This window comes from Neovison vison, chromosome X (genome assembly GCF_020171115.1).
Source record: "Neovison vison isolate M4711 chromosome X, ASM_NN_V1, whole genome shotgun sequence".
In the NCBI taxonomy this organism is placed as follows: Eukaryota; Metazoa; Chordata; class Mammalia; order Carnivora; family Mustelidae; genus Neogale; species Neogale vison.
The window spans coordinates 98,554,162-98,575,024 of record NC_058105.1 but is presented as its reverse complement, the minus strand read 5'-3'; the positions used below and the strand labels follow the sequence as shown (position 1 = coordinate 98,575,024).

At 41.9% G+C, this 20,863-nt stretch overlaps 1 protein-coding gene and 1 pseudogene across 2 annotated transcripts in view; one reads left to right on the top strand and one right to left on the bottom strand.

Moving 5' to 3' along the window:
• The window catches only part of LOC122897321 (cytochrome b-245 heavy chain), a 34,311-nt gene extending 18,106 nt beyond the window's left edge, over nt 1–16,205 (top strand). For both annotated transcript variants that reach the window (XM_044235521.1, XM_044235520.1), the window contains exons 7-13: nt 2,156–2,285; nt 4,418–4,510; nt 7,128–7,381; nt 8,505–8,667; nt 9,849–9,995; nt 12,627–12,751; nt 14,029–16,205. In XM_044235521.1, coding sequence (XP_044091456.1) covers nt 2,156–2,285; nt 4,418–4,510; nt 7,128–7,381; nt 8,505–8,667; nt 9,849–9,995; nt 12,627–12,751; nt 14,029–14,155 — 1,039 coding nt within the window. In that variant the 3' untranslated portion in view covers nt 14,156–16,205. The remainder of the gene's footprint in view (nt 1–2,155; nt 2,286–4,417; nt 4,511–7,127; nt 7,382–8,504; nt 8,668–9,848; nt 9,996–12,626; nt 12,752–14,028) is intronic.
• A 3,691-nt stretch (nt 16,206–19,896) lies between these two features.
• On the bottom strand, nt 19,897–20,478 carry LOC122896667 (annotated as a pseudogene).
• Nucleotides 20,479–20,863: the final 385 nt, after the last annotated feature.

Sequence of the window (20,863 nt, the reverse complement as noted above, 5' to 3'; positions counted from 1 at the left end):
CGAATATCCTCATAGAGAGTCACAGTGCCTGCACGTGTGGTTGGCACAGTAGGTCTTATGGGGAATCCTATTTTATACTGGGTTTCCTTTTTATGCTGTTTCACAGCAGCTGATTCTCCCACCTGCACACAAAAGCAGGCCTGGGGAAGTCCCCTGGTGGGTTTCGCGCTCCACGTAACTAAGCATCAGGAGAGCACATGCTCAAGGCTCAGTGACTCTCCTGGGAGCCAAGTTGGCCTAGAGGTGCCTAAGACCTAAGTGTGAAAAGGGAAAGGGTGGGAAGAAGTAGCATCAGGCAATTACTCATATGCATTCTTGACCGACTTGCTGACTCTGACCCCTGATCAACCCTTTATAAGCTCTGAAAATTCTGTGTAGACAGAGAACTCTGTTCTCTCTTAAAGCAAATGAGTATCTTTAAATGGGGTTTGGTCAGAACCCAGCTGTTTCAGAGAATCCAGACATAAAAAATGAGTCTCTTCCCCTCCCTAGCTTAGTAATCCCCCCACTTTATGTCTGTATAGTTTCACAATGATGCATTTTCCTTTGGAGCAGGCGAGGACGTGTATTTGCCCCACTCGCCATCTGAAAAGAATCTGCCACCTACACTGGCTGGCTGATTGCTTATAGTCTCATGGCCAAGGCAGCAGCTGAACTGGGATTAAAATCCAGGTTTTCTGACTTCTGGTCCTGGCGCAGAGAAGAGGAGAGAATCTAATTTGTTTTCTCTCACTTACTCCCCATGTGAACTTGACCCTCAGGAATTTTGACAGTTATCAATTGTGGGACTCTTACTTTGTGCTGGCATATTTTATGCATCAGGTCAATTGATTGCTAAAATACAGGTTTAGTTAGGTATTATTAGACCGATTTTACAGCTGAAGAAACTGAGGCACAGAAGAAGTTAAATAACTTGCCCAAGGCTACCAAACTATCAAGGAGTGGACCTGGGATTTGAAACCAAGGCTGTCTGACGGGCCCAAAATTGTTTTCTCCAAATCATTCTGCTTTTCTGTTACAAATCACTTTGTGTTACCAGTTTTTCTAAGCCTCGGTGTTCTCGTATGTCAACTGGGGTGCCAGTACTTACCATTCAGGCTTGTTATGGGGGTACAACTGAGATAATTTGTGTAGAGTAACTTTCCTCTGGCCTGGCACATAATAGATGCTCAGTACAAAGTAAGTCTTGGCCCCGAGTCCTAGGGTAGAAAAGGATGGTTGACAGCCTTGGATTAAAACATTCACAGAATATACCACGTGGCACACCACATTTTAGGTCCCCCATACAGCTACTACAAAGGGGGCCTTCTGTGTCTCTTAGTATATTTTCTGAAGACCCTGCCGTTTAGGTTCCTTGAGGTCAGGAACATGACTCACTTTGCGTCTGCTTTCCTCTGGTCCCACTAAACCCATATTGTCTTGTGTGTTAGCAAATGCTCAGCTGAAATCTGTGGAATGGAAATGACCAGGCTCTTAGTGCCTCCAAGGACGCACCATTAGTGTTGATATCTGTGAAAATGTCTGAGTCTCCGCAAAGTCTCCTTAAATTGATTTCAACACTTTCAGTTTCATTGAGACAATTTTGGAACATCAGATGAAGTGCTTGGATTAAGCCTCAGAGCTACTGTGTGTGATGGTCAACCACACAGGGGCACCTGTCCGTGGCGTGTAAAATTCGCCTATGCTTTGCTGGCCAAGCTCTTTGCTTCTAGGACTGTCCTCACAGAGGGGACATCTCTTTGTAATTCCCACAAAGGCACTGTATGGGCGAGTACTTGCTCTGTTAGATTTGCAGTTTTCCTGTTTTGGTCTGTTTGTTTGTATATGTGCTGCCGAAGCGAGCACAGGTCTGTTTGTTTGTAAATGGAAATAATACTTGAAACAGAAGCACAAATGCTCCCTTTAAGGAAACAGGTATTGATGATCCAAAACTAACGTATTCTTTGTGCCATTGTACTAATGTTTTTTTCTATTGCTGAAGAAGACATATTTTCTTTCCCTTCCTCAAATCTACTCAGAAGGGTCAATGAGATATCACTGTTAAGTAGGAAGTACAGGATCCATTCTAGAATACTTGAAATATGCCCAGATTCTCAAAAAGCGAAGAACTTAGTTTCTTGCTACTAAATGGTCTGGACTTACATTTCCTCCGCAGGCGAATTGTTCGCCAGCAAACCCAAGAGAGTTTAGACAAAGACAACCCTGAAAAGTGTGACAAAGACCCCTCAGAATGGGGAAAACCAGGAAAATGTGCAATCCCACAGTTCGCTGGGAACCCTCCTATGGTATGTATAGTTCATTGTTACAATTATAATTTCTTTACCAATAATCTTCCAACTATGTCTCAGAAATATGTACAAATGTCATAGAGCTGTCTGTTACAAATGCCACGGAACTGTTAGAATGTTATAAGTATCTACTTTTTTCTCCTATACTTATTGTCTAGAATTATTTCTTGAAAGGTAAGGATTGCTTTGGTCTATTACGAACAACCTGATATAAAACTTGGAAAAGCATTGCTTTTGGAAGTGCTGTTGGGGGTTCAAGAAATTCCATCTCTTCTCTTCTGGATGTGAGGGCCACAGTAATGATTTCCAGAGGGATTTCATTCTGAGCTGAGTTGGATAGCTCAGATAATCGCTCATAAGGAGCTTAGGGCTTTTTCAGATACCACGAAGTAAGACTTTCTGTACAGCTTTCAAAGCTGGGAAGGAAAATGATGAAGTAACACATAAGACTGCCTTTAAGCATCAGGGGCCCATGTCTGCACCACATAAAGGACACTGGACATCCAGGTTTATACCAACACAAGAGTATGGCAAGGATGACTAAGGGAAAACATGGTAGAATATTCACCTTCCACTGGGTGCTCCTGTTGTGTGCTCTGCAAAGTTTTATGTATTCTCAATATCTCCTCTCCGTTGAGAAGTGGGCCCTGTGTTCTTCATTTATTTTCCTCCATTGACAAGCAGTGTACCTTATTGGTTACCATGCCAACTACTGGTATAAAGCTAGGCAAAAATCAACGTTGGTATAGGGCTTCTGAACAGGATTATTATTATTATTATTTTTTAAGCACAGTATAATGTAAAGGCAAAAGTCCTACCCCATTTTCTCCTTTCTTTTTTCCTACTCTCTTAACATAGGAATTTTCTTCTTCTAAGACAGTCTGCTGTCCAGGGACTTAATAACTTTAAGCATCCTTGCCCATTAATGAAAGCAACCAGATGTATCAACAAACTGCCCCCGGTACATGCGCACATCAGTGGAAAAGGTAGAAAAGGAACTGTATTGCAGGTCCTCTTACGGGTTAAGGGAAGGCACCCTTCCTTGAAGACGGCTGGAATCAGGGCACTTAACAGGCATCTACCTCAAAGGAGCTTCTGGGTTTCTGCGAGTAGAGGCGATGTCCAACACCTCATTCCATTCGATTTCCCAGGAAAGAGATGGGTGGTGCCAGGCTATTTTGAAAACCTGTGCCATGAAAACAAAGGCCAGCAGCAGAATATATCTGACTTACAGGCAGATAGTCTTCAATTTTGGTGGGAGGTGGGGACATTCAGGCGCTCTCAACTTCCAATCTAAAGTTACCTTGAAACATTTAATAGAAAGATCATAGGTGAGACTATAGGAAGCCCTTTGTGATTTCTTTTTCTTTCTTGGGATCCATTCTGAAATGCCATCTTTTCAATGATATCGCTTCCTAAAGCTCTTTACTACTTTAGGTATTAAACTGGGAACCTAACTGACGGAGTCCCAGGATGGATCTGTTTACCCTAAAGGTTTTCATATAGCCAGTAATACTACAGGGTAATTCCAGTGTGGCGAAGCATTGAAGATTCTGAGAGGAACCTAAAGAAATCTGAAAATCTTTGGCCTTGTCCCTGTTCAGCAGGTGCATTGCATAGCTCCCAGAACTCACGAGGATGTTGGAGAAACAGCTAAATTCTTGCATGAAATTTCTTATCTTGCAAAAGATTAAGCTTTGACTACATGGTTGAGAGAAAGCAACTACAATGTTGCATTAAAAATATGGTGTTGTTGAAATGCTATCCTTAAGAGAAATGTTAAGTCTGAAACTAATCTTGTTCTGCTGTAGGGTTACTGCAACTGCTGTTGCAACACCAGGAGGAAATCCCATTCTTGTGGGCAGTTCCTCTTGGGAAAGTTTTATACTGTAGATAAAGTTCCCCAATGTGGCCAAGGACAATGCTCATTTCTATTGGCTTAAGATTTTATTTTAACTTTCGATATTTTTCGTGCATTCTGTTGTATAAGAAATTTACCTATCGGATATCAAATATTTAAACAAGCTTACAAAGATTAACTTGACTTTGGAAATTTTTCATTCCCATTAATCTTTCATTAGCTCTTACCCCTGAATACATGCCGTTTTCATCTTTTGCTCTGATTACAGACGTGGAAGTGGATAGTGGGTCCCATGTTTCTGTATCTCTGTGAGAGGCTGGTACGGTTTTGGCGATCCCAACAGAAGGTGGTCATCACCAAGGTATTGTCTGGTTTAAGAATAACTAATCGTATCTAACTATAACATGGACAAATCTACCCAAGTTTTCTGTACCGTTGATCAGAGCTGTCTTTCACTTGGTTTCTTTTGATTAAATGTAGAACAGAGAGAAGACCTATGGTCGAATTCAGTTGGTATACTTAGCTTGATGATGGTTGAACCTTTTAACCGGGGGAAGTACAAATTAACATTTTCTGTTGAAAAATAAAGCGGACTGTTCTGTGTGCATGAATAAATCTCTCTCTCCCTCTCTCTCAGTGTGTGTGCGCGCATGCGTGCGTGCATGCGTGCGTGTGTGCGTGTGTGTTTGTGTGTGTGTGTGTATGTAGAGAGAGAGAGAGAGGAGGAGGATCCATTGGCATCCAGCGATGACGTGGGCGGGTAAGAGTGAAGAAGCAAAACACGTGAGTTCAAAAGGGTACACACTGAGCCTTAAAATACTCAGACGCCAAAAGAACCAGGGAGCCAAGGGCAGGTCTGATTGAGGTGGAGGTAGTTTTCTTGGTCTCCCTTTACCTCCTTTCCTGTACTGTGACTGTCATCACAGAATATCATGTGTTTTGTTTCTCTGCTGCTTCTCATTACTAACTAAATAAATATCCGACTCAATAAATAGAAATAGAAACTCCAGGTTATGTTTCAGGAAATAAGAGACAAAACTAGTTTCATCAAATAGAATTGAATTCAACTCAGTACAGTTCAAAAAGTGTTTACTAAAAGCCTAGTATGGGTTATTCTTGCAAAACACATGAATTCTCTCTGCCCTCCCTAGCTTTTCTTTCTTGGCATCTGTGGAAGGCCAGAGTAAAGTTAGTCCAGCTGGCACTGGAAATCATGAAATATAGGAAGCTATAGCAGTTCTCCTTTTATGATACTTACACTGTATGAAAGGAAAAAGCCCACAGAAGAGGAAAAAAGGCTGCCACAAAATTTCCCTTACTAGGCTAGACCTGACTAAGCAGGCAAGTATTTTTCTCGAACATATTTTAAAAACAAATCTGCTTTCCTGTGGAGAAAATAGATACTCGTTTTCTTCTCATAAAAACAGATATTCATTTTCTTCTCAAAAAATAAAAAAGTAAAAAACAACTAAGAAACAAGGTGTCAGTTCTGCTAATGTGTTTTATTTCATTTAATGCAGCCAAAAGAATGTTCTCAAGGTACAAAATTGCAACATGGTAAACATCATTTTCAAAATAATTTTTGTCGATTTTTATTTTTTGGCTTCAAAATGAAGCTTTAAGATTCTTTATTTCGGTGATGAAAGGATGTTGGGTACTGCTTAATCATTTAAGATGGAGTGAAATCACAAGTTTTGGAAATGCTTGGCAATATTTATTGAAAGGATTTCCTGCCTTAACCCTCCTCACTCACAAAAAGAAAAGCTTGGCACCCTCGGTCAACATTTAGGGAGCTGCAATTTTGTTTCTATTGATTTTTCTTTGCCTTGATGCCCCTTGGTTTGTTTTTTAGTTGTACATAGAAAGTCCTCGGTATCTCAGGAATTGTCCCAGAAACGATATTGTAATGACAGCTTTTCTTTGGACTGCTTTTTTTTTTTTTTAATTATTTACCACCTCACCAGTTGATGGGTGTTTGGACTGTTTCCAATTGTTTGCTGTTTCAAACAAAGCTGTCATGAACCCTTGTACACACGGAGAATGAGGATGGCAGTGGGTGGGTGGGAGCTGACTTTGGGATAGACCGATGATGTACTTCCCAGATAGGTAGAAATGTAAACACAATGCATGCAATCAGGCAGGTTCAAGGTATGACTCAGGACAAAGACGAGTACATTTGGCTTGGTTTGGGGGATGTTGCTATATTGCCAGCCAATAGGGTCCCCTTCTTCTATCCAGCTGCCAAGGCTCTCGATCGTCCCCTGGGAAGACAGGAAGGCTGAGCAGGCAGCCATCTCTTCTTCCTGTTTCTAGCACATGCCTTGACTTTTTGGAGAAAAAATATCACAGTAGGCTGATGTCTTGGGCCGGACTCCCTGGCAAAGACTTGGAGACAGAGAGTTGCAGACAGAGGGTTGGTGGAGGTGTGTTCTGAGGAGATGAACCTGTAAAAGGAAAGATGGCTAGGCTTGGGAGGAAATGAATGACTCTCAGTCGGTTGCAGCTGCAGCCTCAGCGGATCCTCCAGGGAGTGAGTTGGGAAGATGTCTGGGAGTTGGCAGGCCATGGGCTCCAGCTGAGGACAAGCCACGAGAGATGAGACGCATGCACTCGAGGAAATGCCTCTTTGGGCTTGAAGAAGGGATGTATGGGTGGCATCTTAGCTCAGCCTTTTGTCCGTATGGACACTGAAAAGGCAAGTATTTGGGGGGAAATTGTAGTTTCCAGAGACTTTTTAAAAAAGATTTTATTTATTTATTTGACAGAGAGAGAGAGATCACAAGTAGGCAGAGAGGCAGGCAGAGAGAGAGAGAGAGAGAGAGAGAGAGAGGGAGAGGAGGAAGCAGGCTCCCCACTGAGCAGAGAGCCTGATGCGGGGCTGGATCCCAGGACCCTGAGATCATGACCTGAGCCAAAGGCAGAGGCTTAACCCACTGAGCCACCCAGGCGCCCCCCCAGAGACATGTTTTGTTTTGTAGGTGGTCACTCACCCTTTCAAAACCATCGAGCTACAGATGAAGAAGAAGGGATTCAAGATGGAAGTGGGACAATACATTTTTGTCAAGTGCCCCAAGGTGTCCAGGCTGGAGTGGCACCCTTTCACACTGACCTCCGCCCCTGAGGAAGACTTCTTCAGCATCCATATTCGGATTGTTGGGGACTGGACGGAAGGACTTTTCAATGCTTGTGGCTGTGATAAGCAGGAGTTTCAGGATGCTTGGAAACTACCTAAGTAAGTGCAAAGAGCATATTTACAGAAGTGTGCAAGTTCACGAAAACTGTCCCCCAATAGCTCCCCTTTTCCCATCTCTCACTACACTGTCTCCTGGGCGTGAGCAAACACACAAGTTCTACAAATATAGGTAGCTATGTCGGTGTTCCCCATTTTATGTGTGTGGTGCGTTTAAGCATATACTTATAAATCTTGTGTCAAATAGAAAATATTGAATCAAATATTAGTAATGAGTGTTCCCAAATTCCTTTAAATATGTAAGGGTCAAGGCCAAGGTATAGTAACTTTTCTAACAAACGAAGTTATAGTGTATCAAAGATATTCTTTTTTTTTTTCTTAAAGATAGAGGGAACACATCTCATCAGGATATGTTTGTTTTATTTATTTATTTTTAAAATTTTTATTTTTAGTTATTTGATAGAGAGAGTGCACAAGCAGGCAGAGTAGCAGGCAGAGTGAGAGGGAGAAGCAGGCTCCCCGCTGAGCAAGAAGCCCGACATGGGGCTTGATCCTAGGAACCTGAGATCATGACCTGAGCTGAAGGCAGTTGCTTAACCAACTGAGCCACCCAGGTGCCCCATCAAGGATATTCTTAAAATTTAATTGACCTATGTTTTTTGAGGGTAAATGCCATATATTATCCACTTTGCCCCCTTCTTCCCACGTGCCTGAGATGGTGCCAGGCGCTTAGTAGATGCTCAAGAAAAGCTTGTTGCTTGACTCAATAAATAGACAAATGAAAAGTGAAGATTTTAAATTCACAAGATGCTATGACAGAAAATTTGCACTGTACTTCAGCGTGCAATGTAAGCAGGAATTTCAACTGTGGGATGCCCTGGCAAGAGGTATAGGTGTGTGTGTATGTGTGTGTGTGTGTGGGTGGTTGGTGAAAGGCTGGAGAGATGAAAAAAAATGCCTCTGAGAGTTACCAAATGTTCTCAGTTAGCTAAAACTTCCTCTTCTCACTTTGAACCACAATGTTGACACCAAGTTGAAAGCCATTTCATAGAAGAGTGTGCCCTGTAGATACCTTGTGCCAGTTTGGTGGGACATAAGCTGTGCCCCATGCTACTCTGCAGTGCGAGGTGACCCTCTAACCGCCTCCTCGCACGCTTCCCTGCAGGATAGCTGTGGACGGGCCCTTCGGCACAGCCAGTGAAGATGTGTTCAGTTACGAGGTGGTGATGTTAGTGGGAGCAGGGATTGGGGTCACACCCTTTGCATCCATTCTCAAGTCTGTCTGGTACAAATACTGCAACAACGCCACCAATCTGAGACTCAAAAAGGTGAGTCCCTTCATTTTTTTTGGAGGGCTGGGGGCAATCATCCCACTCGGCCCAGCAAAGTGGAAGAGAGTCTTCTGGGCAGAGGCTGGCGGAGACCAAAGGAAGTGAAGACAAGTTCCGGGTGGTTCCAGAGAGACAGACTTCTCATAAAAGGGCTGTTTGATAAGTCAAATGTGCTTATAAATAAGCGGGTCTATTATTGCAAGTAATATACTGCACTTGGAGAGCATTAGAAGAAATTGGGAAGAAAGGTAGTGGGGACGGAAAATGTTAGCAACCCTAATGCAGTAGCTACTCTTTTTGTGGATTCTTGTCCAATATTTTCTCACGTGTTTACGTACTCTTGGAAAGTTGTAAATATTGAGTATGTATACTTTTTCGAAAAAAAAAAAACACATAGTGTTTTTTCAGTGTTGTCACAGGCTTTATAATGATTCTTTTTAAAGATTCTTTATGTTCCATTGAGAGGGTACAGAATCATTTTTCTATCATCCTGTATTAGATATTGAGATTGATTGCTTTTCCGGTCCCCCAATGCCTTTTTTTCCCCCCTTTTTTGCAAGGGGAGGGCAGGAAACACGCCCTTTCATGAAACTTGTACTTACTTTCTTACGGGTATCTCCTCAGAGTAAATTCCCAGGGCATTTTTTGTTCACATGTAAATTTGGTTTCGTTGCCGGTAAAGGATATCTTTAATAAAACACTTTAATAAAGTGATTCATTCGAATCACTTTAGAGATAACCTCGAATAGGGACATTGAACATACGGTGACTTTTTATTCTCCCCTTTCTCTCTTTGCTACATGGAGAAGGTAAAGGGAGAGCAGCTCCCCACCCCCCAACCCAGGAACTCAGGAATGTCTGGTATTAGCAGGCAGTGAAGCTAGCCTAGAGCCCGTTGGGCTTTCTGAGAGGCGGGACAAAGGAAGCCAGGGATTTGAGGTGGCCAAGAGCAGACCCAGAGGGAAAGCGCTGAGCTGATGTTGTTTTCCTAAGCCATGCATTTCTGAGACCAGGGTATTTACTGCCCCACGGGGTGAAGGCCTGTGCAGGTTCATGTGAGCTAGCTTGTGAGATGTCCAGAGCTTTCTGAAAACCTATGTTTCTAGGGAAACAGGGAAAGGTTGCAGGGTTGGGTGGGGTAGAAACCCATCTGTCCATTCTGATGCGGCCTTTTGCAGATATACTTCTACTGGCTGTGCCGGGACACACACGCCTTTGAGTGGTTTGCGGACTTGCTGCAGCTTCTAGAGACCCAGATGCAGGAGAGGAACAACGCCGGCTTCCTCAGCTATAACATCTATCTCACGGGCTGGGATGAGTCTCAGGTGAGGGCAAGATCCCAGCTCTCGCATCCTTCCCACAGTTCCCCGGGGCAGACCGACTTCCCTTTGGTTACTGGAGTGTTCCCTATTCCATTCTTACCAAGAACAGTTAGTGGAGTTGGGAGATCCAGCCCGTCCGCTCTCACTCAGTGTCCACACATGTTCAGACTCTTGAGACTAGATTCGAAGTTGGAATCAAAGCTAGGGAGCCCACAGGGAATAAGAGCCGTGACTTTGACTTTCTTAGAGTCATGCTTCTTCCAAGGGTCTCGAACCACCTGGACAAGATGATCCACAGGGTAATGGGAAGAAAATATTAGCTGTCTTTCTCCCTCTCTTTATGCCTATCTCTACCTCTATCTGTACACACATACATATTCCTTTAATTTTATGTTCATGTCTATTTTACAATACACACAATACATTTAGTAAATGGTAATAATAAGTGCTCATAATTATTAAGCATATCCCACGTGCTAGGTATTTTTATTAGTGGTTACACAGATTGTCAAATTCAATCCTTACAACAGTCCTATGAAGTAGCTGGTATTATTCTCCACACTTTACTGACAAGGAAAGCAAAGCCCAGAACAGGTTAAGTCAGTTGTCCAAGGGCACCCAACTAGTAAGAGACAGAGGCAGAATGTTCCAGAACCTGCACTCTTAGCAACTCCTACTAGTTCATGATTATCATTTATCAATAAATCAAAATACATTTAATGAAGATGATATATGTGTGCATATGTATATAGCATATATGTCTGTATATGTGTATTTAATATAACATACAATACATAAAACATAACACATTGTATATGTATGTGTGTGTGTGCATGTGTAGCTCCCATGTTAACAATGAAAACATTCTACAATTTATAAGACAGCTCACCCACAACAAAGAATTATCTGGTCTCAAATGTCAAAAGTGCTGAAATTGAGAAACTCTGAAACAAGTTAATGATTCCTACGGGGTAAAATCTTTCTTTCTTTTTTTTTTTTTTTTAAGATTTTATTTATTTATTTGAGAGAGAGAACACAAGTCAAAGGGAGAGGCAGAAGGAGAAGTAGACTCCCTGCCAAGCAGGGAGCCTGATGCGGAACTCGATCCCAGGACCCTGGGATCATTACCTGAGCTGAAGGCAGACGCTTAACTGACTGAGCTACCTAGGGGCCCCTAAAATCTTTCTAAATAAGCAAACATCAATGACTTGGCCTGGAAGCAGCAGAAGCAGCATAAGCTCTCCCTGCGTAAGGAGCTAAGACAAGAGTCTCTGCCTTTCCCTGGCTGGTGTCAGGGAGAAAGGTGGCCATAGCCACACATTGCCTCCTACCTCCTGGGCAACTTTCACAAGCACCTTGGATTGTGAAAACTGACCCTTCATTTGGGTTTTGGCATATTGTTTATCATCGATCCTCCAAGTCTTAGAAGAGTCTTGTTGCAATTGTAGATCTGGGAACACATGACCATGAACATTGTTGCTCCAGAAAAAAGGATTTTTTTAAAAGATTTTATTTATTTATTTATTTGATAGAGATCACAAGTAGGCAAAGAGGCAGGCGGGGGTGGGGGGAAGCAGGCTCCATGCTGAGCAGAGAGCCTGAAGCTGGACTCAATCCCAGGACCCTGAGCTCATGACCTGAACAGAAGGCAGCAGCTCAACCCACTGAGCCACCCAGGTGCCCCAAGAAAAAAGTATTTCAAATGCCATTTCTGCAATTTTAAAACAAAACAAAACAGCAAATATTTGATAAAAAATGAAACCCAGGGGAAAGAAATCTATAATTTATAAATTACTTTGCAGTTTTATTATTTAAAAAAACCAGACATGGTTTTTTAGATGAGAAATTTATTTGCATTGCAAAATAGCTGTTTTGCTTTACAAAATTAGTCCCTACAGGATTATTAAACCACAGTGGTCACCCTTGTTAACCTCCTCCATCCCCATCAACCATACCCTGTCTGGTGAATTTAAAATCTGATTCAAGTTATAAACAAATATAATGAACCACTTTTATGAAAACTATCTGTTGTTCGAACTGAGACCCCCTAGAATGGTAGCAGAAAACAACAGGTGACTATGTACACACACACACACACACACACACACACACACACTAGCTTTAGGCTTGATTTGTTGTCTCATTATGTTGCCAAGATATGAGTGCATTTTAGTCTGTGGTTGTTTTAGTTCTTAGCAATTCTCCTAAAGGAGTGGGAGTCTATTAGGGTCAAGAGAGAAAGTCACATGTAGAACAGGGAGAAAAATAGTCAGAATTTAAATCCTACCCACACCTTCAATGCCCGATGCCAAGTGCTGCCAACCTTGTCTTCCTACATCCATCCCATTCCACCTCCCTCCTTCACTCTCACTGAGATATTTGTACCTCTCCTGTGGCACTCATGATACCCTGTTCTGCAAAAAGGATTATTCATGCTCACACTTCAAGGTCTGCCCTTCTAGACTGTAAATTCCCTGAGGAGACCCAGTTTGTTCATCTTTGTATACCTTCTAGCCCTCAAATATATATATGGTTAGAATGGGTAGTGAGAACTTGGCTTGCGAGATACGTAAATATAGCTGTGTTTTCCTTACAGCCTGTCTCTTTTTTGTGAATACGTGTCCTTTCCCACAGGCCGATCATTTTGCCGTGCACCATGATGAGGAGAAAGATGTGATCACAGGCCTGAAACAAAAGACCTTGTATGGACGACCCAACTGGGATAATGAATTCAAGACAATCGCAAGTCAACACCCAAAGTAAGGAGTTGGGTGATCCAGCCCGTTTGCTGTCACCGAAAGAGGCAGCTCCCAAACATAGCTAGATTTGTATATTCTGAAAACTAAAATACCTAGATTACTGTATTCACACCCAATAAAAGTTTCCAGATACATATGACTTTACAAGGGAGGCTTTAGAGCACACCAAAATTACCTGGATTATAATTATAGTAAGTAATTATAATAATTATCAAATTTACCTGGATTATATTACTTATATTATATTACTTATTATAAACAAAGATGCTGGCGGGGGGACTCATGTCTGCCTTTCTGAACCCTGTTCCTCCCAAGTGAGGCCATAACTTAGCTCTTTTCTTTTGGCTCCTAAATCTCACTGGTGTATCTACTTCTTTTCATTCAATATGGTTTAGACTTTTATCATTAAGGAGATATGGTGCCCACTTTCAGTTTTAGTTTTGGGGTCTAAAATCACAAGTTGCCAGACATCCTATGGTCCTTTGTGCCTTCATTAAAGCTGTACCCATTCTGGAAGTTTGAGGAGATCCTCTATCTTGCTAGAACACATGATAAACTCAAGAAAACACCACAAATATACCTTTCACACCTTTGCTTTTTATCCTTTAATGAGTATATGAATCACTTGGGGATCTCATTACAAGGCAGATGCTGACTGAGTGGGTCTGGGGTGGGAGATGAGATTCTACTTTCTTGGGGGAGATAGCATGAGCAGGGGGAACGACAGAGGGAGAGGGAGAAGCAGATTTCCCACCGAGTGGGGCTCAATCCCAGAACCCTGAGATCATGACCTGAGCTGAAGGCAAAGGCTTAACCCACTGAGCCACCCAGGCGCCCTGAGAATCTACATTCTTAAAAAGCTGACTAGGAAATTACTGGTCTGGGACCACACCTTGAGGAACTAGGCTTTAGAGTCTAAAACAGAGAAGGATAAAGCCGCACCCAGCTGTTGGCAGAGTCGTCATAGAGCCCTGAAGGGAACCAGTCCACAAACATCACTTCACCACCATTTTTTCTACGGCAGAGGTTTCTATGAACTCTCCTTGAGGGCTCTTTCCCAGGGAAGTCAACAGCCTTTTGCAGCTGTCCCCACAAACAGGGCTGAACCACACTCCCCGCACAGAGTAATCTGAACTCGGCCCATAGAGGAAAAGACAAAGGAGCAGGGGGACTCTGCCCTAGAGCCTAAAATCAAGAGGAAATGCCCTCAAGTGCTTTGTAGTCTGTCTCATCCAAAAGCCTGACTCTGTTTTATTTTTCCTTTCTTTCCCCTGAAGTACCAGAATAGGAGTTTTCCTCTGCGGACCTGAAGCCTTAGCTGAAACCCTCAGTAAACAGTGCATCTCCAGCTCTGAGTCTGGACCCCGGGGAGTGCATTTCATTTTCAACAAGGAAAACTTCTAACTGCTGTCTTCCCGTGAGATCAGTGTGGGTTATGCTGCCAAGTACCTAACCCAATAATGCTAGTTGATCATGTAAGTGCCCCCCAACACTTAAAAAAAGAGAGAAACAAGCTATAAGGGGAAGGTTTTCCCTGAAAGGAATGTTAAAGATTGTTTGATAGTGATAATTCGCATTCGTATGGGCCTTTATGGTTTTCAGAGCACTTTTACAAACTTGATTTCATGTTTCACTCATAATAATGCCAGAGAAAGGTAGGGCAAGGGTTCCTGGACTCAGTGTTTAGGATTAAAAAAAAATAGGGACTCAAAATGGGGAAGTAACTTCCCAAAGATTCTGAAGCGTGGACCACATCTAGTGCACGCAGCCCCAGGTTTGGGGGTCTTTCTGTGATACCAGGCCACCTGGAGATAGGCTCATCTACTCCCCAAAAGAGGCAACAATCTAGGGAGTGGCCATTCATTTTCCGTCTTGTGTTATCTTTGTAATTATTGTCGCCATAGTGAATGAAATCTTCCGAATATTTAGGAGATAATATATGCCAAGAAGGATTGAACACTTAAGAGCATTTACAAGGATGTTTGGCAGAGTGAATACTCAGTGAAAGTTTACTGAATGAATGAAAAGACATTTAGAACCATATAAGGCCCAAGTCGAAATAATTTAAAGTCTTAAACTAAGAATTGTGCCAAAGATTTATCCTATATGCCCAGCTGCTTTAAAATAGCACCTACCCCTTGTTTTATTTTAATACACACACAAAATGGCTCTTACTTGTGTGAATACTGGTTTATTTTTACATCATCATCATCATCATCATCAAATTTATGTCCTGGAAGCCAAAATCCCCAGCTTACTGTGTGTTGAATTCACACCCAGTAGAATGTTCTAGATATGCATGAGTTCAAAAGAGAGTCTCTGAATCACTGTTAGTGTGGCCAGGAACAGGGTTTTTTGTTTTTTGTTTTTCTTGGAAATGCTCTTATTTCTGGAAACTAAAAATAGCTTTACTTGCCCCACCCACACTGTGAGCCACAGATATTTAGAACTACTTAACCTTGGTAATGAGGAAGAAAGAAGAAAGCTGGGGAACGGGCACAAGACTGGGTTAGGAGAAAAGGGGAGGATGGGGGGAAGAGAACAGGAGGAAGGCGATTGAAAGCGAAAAAGACAAAAGGGACAGGGAGGGATGGGGAGGTCTCACACTAGTCACATTCCACCCCAGATTCCATAGTAATCAACATAAAATGAGCATGTGGTATTGAACCTGAGGTTCTGGCTGCAAATTTTGATGCTGGGTGGGCATATTCCGATGACCAGGATACAGTAGTAAGAACTTGGTTGTTCCTTTGGGCAAACTCCCAGGGTGTGCAGGTCACTGCAGGTCTGTCCTGACAAGTCAGGCTTGCGGTGGACAATGTTGCCTCCCCAAAACATCCCAGCAAAGCTTTTACTCAGAGAAACTTAGGTCTGGCCTGTTCACACTGCAGCCAGGTATCAGTTCATTCATTCAGCAAATTTTCATTGTGCTATTACTCTGACACAGGCTCTGGTCCTCACAGAGTCAGTTCTTTCCACCAGAGTGAGATCAAGAGGGGGACCCACAGTTCTAGGCATCTGAGAACCTTGGCCCTCTCTACCCTCCGTGGTCCATTTGTGCCCTGAAAGTGTGTCTCCAGGGTTCTTTGTTTGCTTGTTTGTTTGTTTGTTTTTTTAAACCTGGATACCAACAGAGTTACCAGAACAGAGAGCGCCGTCCTGTGTTACCCGGCTTGTCGTCCATCCTTCTCCCAAGCCGCCGGCTGCCAGCTGCCCGCAGATCTCTTCCGGTTTCTAGTACTTAGCATTTAGTAACATGTACTGAGAGCATGATTAAGCATTGTTTTATCTCAGCACTATGAAGGCTTTTCTTAGTTCCCCTGCTTTTGCAATATTGCGTTTATGAAATTTGAATACTTGTAGCTGTTGTATTTGGATAGTGGGGGGTGGGCGGGGCCCGGGGAGATGATTCCTAGGAAGAATTAATAAAGCTGTGCTCTACTGTTAAAATGAATGAGCTCTCTTGGTGTCTGTGTTATTGATCTTCTTAGTATTAAAAGGGTGGATTCACACAGCAGAGATGGGCTCTGCCCCAGTGGGGCTGAGATTCTCTGTGTTTTTGCATACGATGGGCCAAACGTGTCACTGTTTAGGGGCTGGGAAGGGAAAACTAAGTACCGAGTTTGGTGCTCATGGCCTGGTGACCCTCACGGCACTGGGAGGAGACAAGAGTGTCACCTCATGTTGTGGACAGAATCTCAGAGGCAAAGAAGATCTTGTATGAGACCTCTTTCTTTCACTTCCACTCATTTTGTAGGCTCTAACTTTGCAGTTAGGTGTCAGCAAATCAGACTGTGAATATACCCATATGCTCACGATTTGGTCTTGGCCGTTGTTCTGAATGAGTTCTCAGTTAGGATCTGCATGGTCTGGGAAATGGGTAGACGCATGGGCATGTGTTCTTCTGGGGGGTCGGCAAGAGCTGCCAGTGGAGGAGAGGCCAGCACCCAAAACAAATGTCTGTAACACAGTTAGCTAACATTTAGCAAAACATCCTCGTCTAAGCCAAACAAATGATAGGCACAAGCCATCTCACAACTACTGTGGAACTGGGTCAACATTAATGCACACCTTTCTGGTTAAAAAAAAAAAAGTCCATGTTCTTTCTACCACACGAGCAGATTCAGCAAAGTGTGAGTAACCTAGGATATTTTCAAAGCTATTGTGCTAGGTACAAGTTATGCACTCTCACCGGGTAACCGCGGTGGTATAATCCTCCGGTTTATGCCAGAGGATTGGTGCCTGTCCCTCTGCCTCTCCCCCTGCTTGTGCTCTCTCTGTCTGTCTCTCTCAAATGAACAAATAAAATCTATTTTAAAAATATTGTCTCTTAGTTTAGAAATGCTAGCTAAGCCAATCCGTGCTTATTTTTACTTTTATTTATTTATATTTATTTGTAATGTTTCTTCAGCTTTAATGAGATATAATTGACCAATAAAATTGTAAGATATTTAAAGCATTACAACATGATGATTCACCAAATGATGTTTTTCCAAAGAACAACTTTTACCTATATAACCACAAGGCAATGAACAAATCCAAGAAATTTCACACTGATACAGAACTATCATTTACTCTGTCACCTACATACAGGTGACTTTGTATCCTCAGTGCGTTGCATTAGGGGGTAAGTACTCTCAGTTTGTCCTGTTTTTGGTGGTATTGTTTGATCACCAGATTTCTCTGTTATATATGTAAAGGTTTCATTTTACTTTTGTTGCTAGTAAGTCACATTTGGGGAATACTCCGTGGCCATATGAATCTCATTTTCTCCAACAGCCTTTTACCCAGACATTTTAGCATACACTAATGAAATTTCACTGAATCAATTCTTATTACCTTGGTTACAAAAGAGCTGGATTCTTAAACCTCAGTAATCTGTACTATGTATGAAGGGTTGATTTAATACATTCATATTTTGCAAAATGATTACCACCATATCATTAGCTTAACACCTCTGTCCTGTCACCTAATTACCATTGATGTTTGGGGTGAGAACATTTTAGATTTAGTCTCTTAGCAACATTCAAGTATATAATACGGTATGATTAGCCATAATCCCATTCCATACCTTAGATGCCCAGAACTTGTTCATCTCCTAACTGTAAATCTGTATACTTTGACCAATAGCTCTCAATGCCCTCCACACTCTTGCACCTGGTAGCCACCGCATTACTCTGTTTCTGAGTTCAACTTTGATAGATTCCACATACATGTGAAATCACACAGTATTTGTCTCTCTTTGTTGGACTTAGTTCACTTAGCATTATGTCCTCAAGTTTCATCCAGGTTGCCACAAATGGCAGAATTTCCTTCTTTTTCATGGCTGAGTAATATTCCGTTTTATATTTATAAATCATCTTCTTCATCCATCCACCTGTTGCGGGGCACTTAGGTTGTTCCACATCTTGGCTCTTGTGAAATAATGCTGCAGGGAACATGGGAGTGCAGGTATCCCTATAAGATACTAATGCCAAGTCTTTTCCATATATACCCAGAAGTGGGATTACTGAATCGTAAGATAGTTCTAGCTTTAGTTTTTAATTTTTCAAGGAACCTACATATTGTTTTTATAGTGGCTGCACCAATTTATATTTCCACCAACACTGCACAAGGGGTCCCTTTTCTCCACATTCTTGCTAACACTTGTTATCTTTTATCTTTTTGATACTAGCCATTCTAACAGGTGTGAGATGGTAGCTCATGTGGTTTTGATTTGCATTTCCCTGATGATGAGTGATGTTGGGTACCTTTTCGTGTACCTGTTGGCCGTATGTATGTCTTCCTTGGAAAGCTGTCTGTGTAATTCCTCTGCCCAATTTTTAATTGGATTTCTTGATTTTGCTACTGAGTTGTAAGAGTTCTTCATATGTTTTGGATATTAACCCCTTATCCAATATATGATTTGCAAACATTTTACCCCACTCAGTAGGTTGCCTTTTCATACTGTTTGTTGTTTGCTTCACTGTGCAGAAGTTTTTTGGTTTGCAGTCCTAGTAATTAATTTTTGCTTTCATTGTTTGTGGTTTTGGTGTCATATGCAGGAAATCACTGCCAAGACCAATGTCAAGGGGTTTTCTTCTCATGTTTTCCTGTGGGAGTTTTATGATTTCAGACCTTATGTTTAAGTCTTTAATCCATTACAAGTTCATCTTTGTGAGTAGTGTAATATAGAAGAATTTCATTCTTCTCATGTGGTTATCCAGTTTTTCTAGCACCCCTTATTGAAGAGACTATCTTTTCCCTTTATTAAGTAGTCTTGGCTCCCTTGCCAAATATTAGTTGAGCACATATGTGGAGATTTATCTCTGGACTCTCAGTTCTGTTCCATTGGTCCATGTGTCGGTTTTTATGCCAGCACCATACTGTTTTGATTACTATAACTTCGTAGTATAGTTTGCCTCTGGCTTTGTTCTTTCTTAGGATTGCTTTGGCCATTCAAGATCTTTTGTGGCTCCATACAAATTTAAGAATAGTTTATTCTAATCGCTTCTCGGCCTTTTGGCTAAGATCAAGTGTAAGAATAGTTTATTCTATTTCTATGAAAAATGTCATTGCTATTTTGATAGGGATTGCATTGAATATATAGATGGTTTTGGGTAATATGGACATTTTAATGATATTAATTCTCTTAATGCAGAATATGAGATATCTTCCCATTCATTTTTATCTTTTTCATTTTCTTTGATCCAATTCTTATAGTTGTCAGTGTACAGATACTTTATCACCTTGGTTAAATTTATTCCTAAGTATTTTATTATTGTTGATGCTATCATGAATGGGATTGTTTATTTCTTTTTTAGGTGTTTTTTTTAAGGTATAAGAAGTAAAAAGGACCACAAACTTTATTAAACGTAAGTAAAAATAACATATAATGTAGAGACGGCAGATGGTGCCAATTTTATTTGCAGTCATTATAGTTCTCCAACTCATGTTTACAGTTACACCTTTGCCACAGCCTTGGCTAGACCTTGAACTAGTGCAGAATTTAGCTGTGTCAGAGCACCAAACTTAGCATGCTTAGACGTGGCATACTTGTTCTTGATAGTCACGTGCTTTCTAAGCCCACGATTCACCGTGACCATACCATTAGCCAGGTGTTGCCTAACATTTAGAAGAGATCCTTCAGTGTATGACAGATAATGCTATAGAGTTGGTATCCATTCACCATTATCGAGAACATTCAGTGCTGGTCTGACTGCTTGCTCTTCCTCAAGTTGTCTCAGATCAGCATAAACATCTTTCACATAATTCACTATGAAGTTTTGGATCAGCTCTGTCTTCTGTATCCACATCATTCACTGCAAAGAATTACACCAGAGAATGCCTGACACAGAGATTCTTCTGCAGGGGGCACATTCAGAAGATTGTGGCTTGGAGAGGGAGTAACAACCAAAATCAGCTCAGGTGAAAGTTTTTCTTCTTTAATGGGCTCAGGTTCTGACTTTGGTTCCGACAGACTCGGGTGCCTTTTCCAGAGGTTTAGGTATTTTTTTTTTAGGAATAACTTTTCCAGGAACCAAAGTTTTTGCTTCCTCTTTCAGAGGCAAATTGACCTGTGGTTGGTCATTGACTTTGTGATCAATGTCTCCAAGAGCTGTTCTGGGCCTCAGCCCCGGCTTGGAGGCCGCAGTTGTGGCCAGAGGCACATAATTTGTGCCTGCCATACTGATCTTTGCCTTATTTTCAACATTAACTTTTGTGTTCCTGGTGACCCAGAGCGCCATGGCTTCCTCTTCACAGGACAGCAGCTCAGTGGGGAGAGCAGAGCTCAGAAGCCACCAACGAACCGGGGAGACCTGAACCCACCGCAGACCAACTGCCATTCCTCCGCAGCATGCTGCACTCTTTTTCAGATGTCTTGCTGTTAGTGTATAGAAACACAACTATTTCCTGGATGTTGATTTTTGTATCCTGCAAGTGTACTGAATTTGTTGATTAGTTCTAGCAGTGTTTTGGTGGAGTCTTGACAATTGTCTCATGCATGACTGTATCATCTACAAACAAAGACAACTTCACTTTTCCCTTTACTATTTGGATGTCTTTTATTTACTTTTCTTGCCTGATTGCTCTGGCTAGGACTTCCAGTAATATGTTGAATAGAAGTGAAGA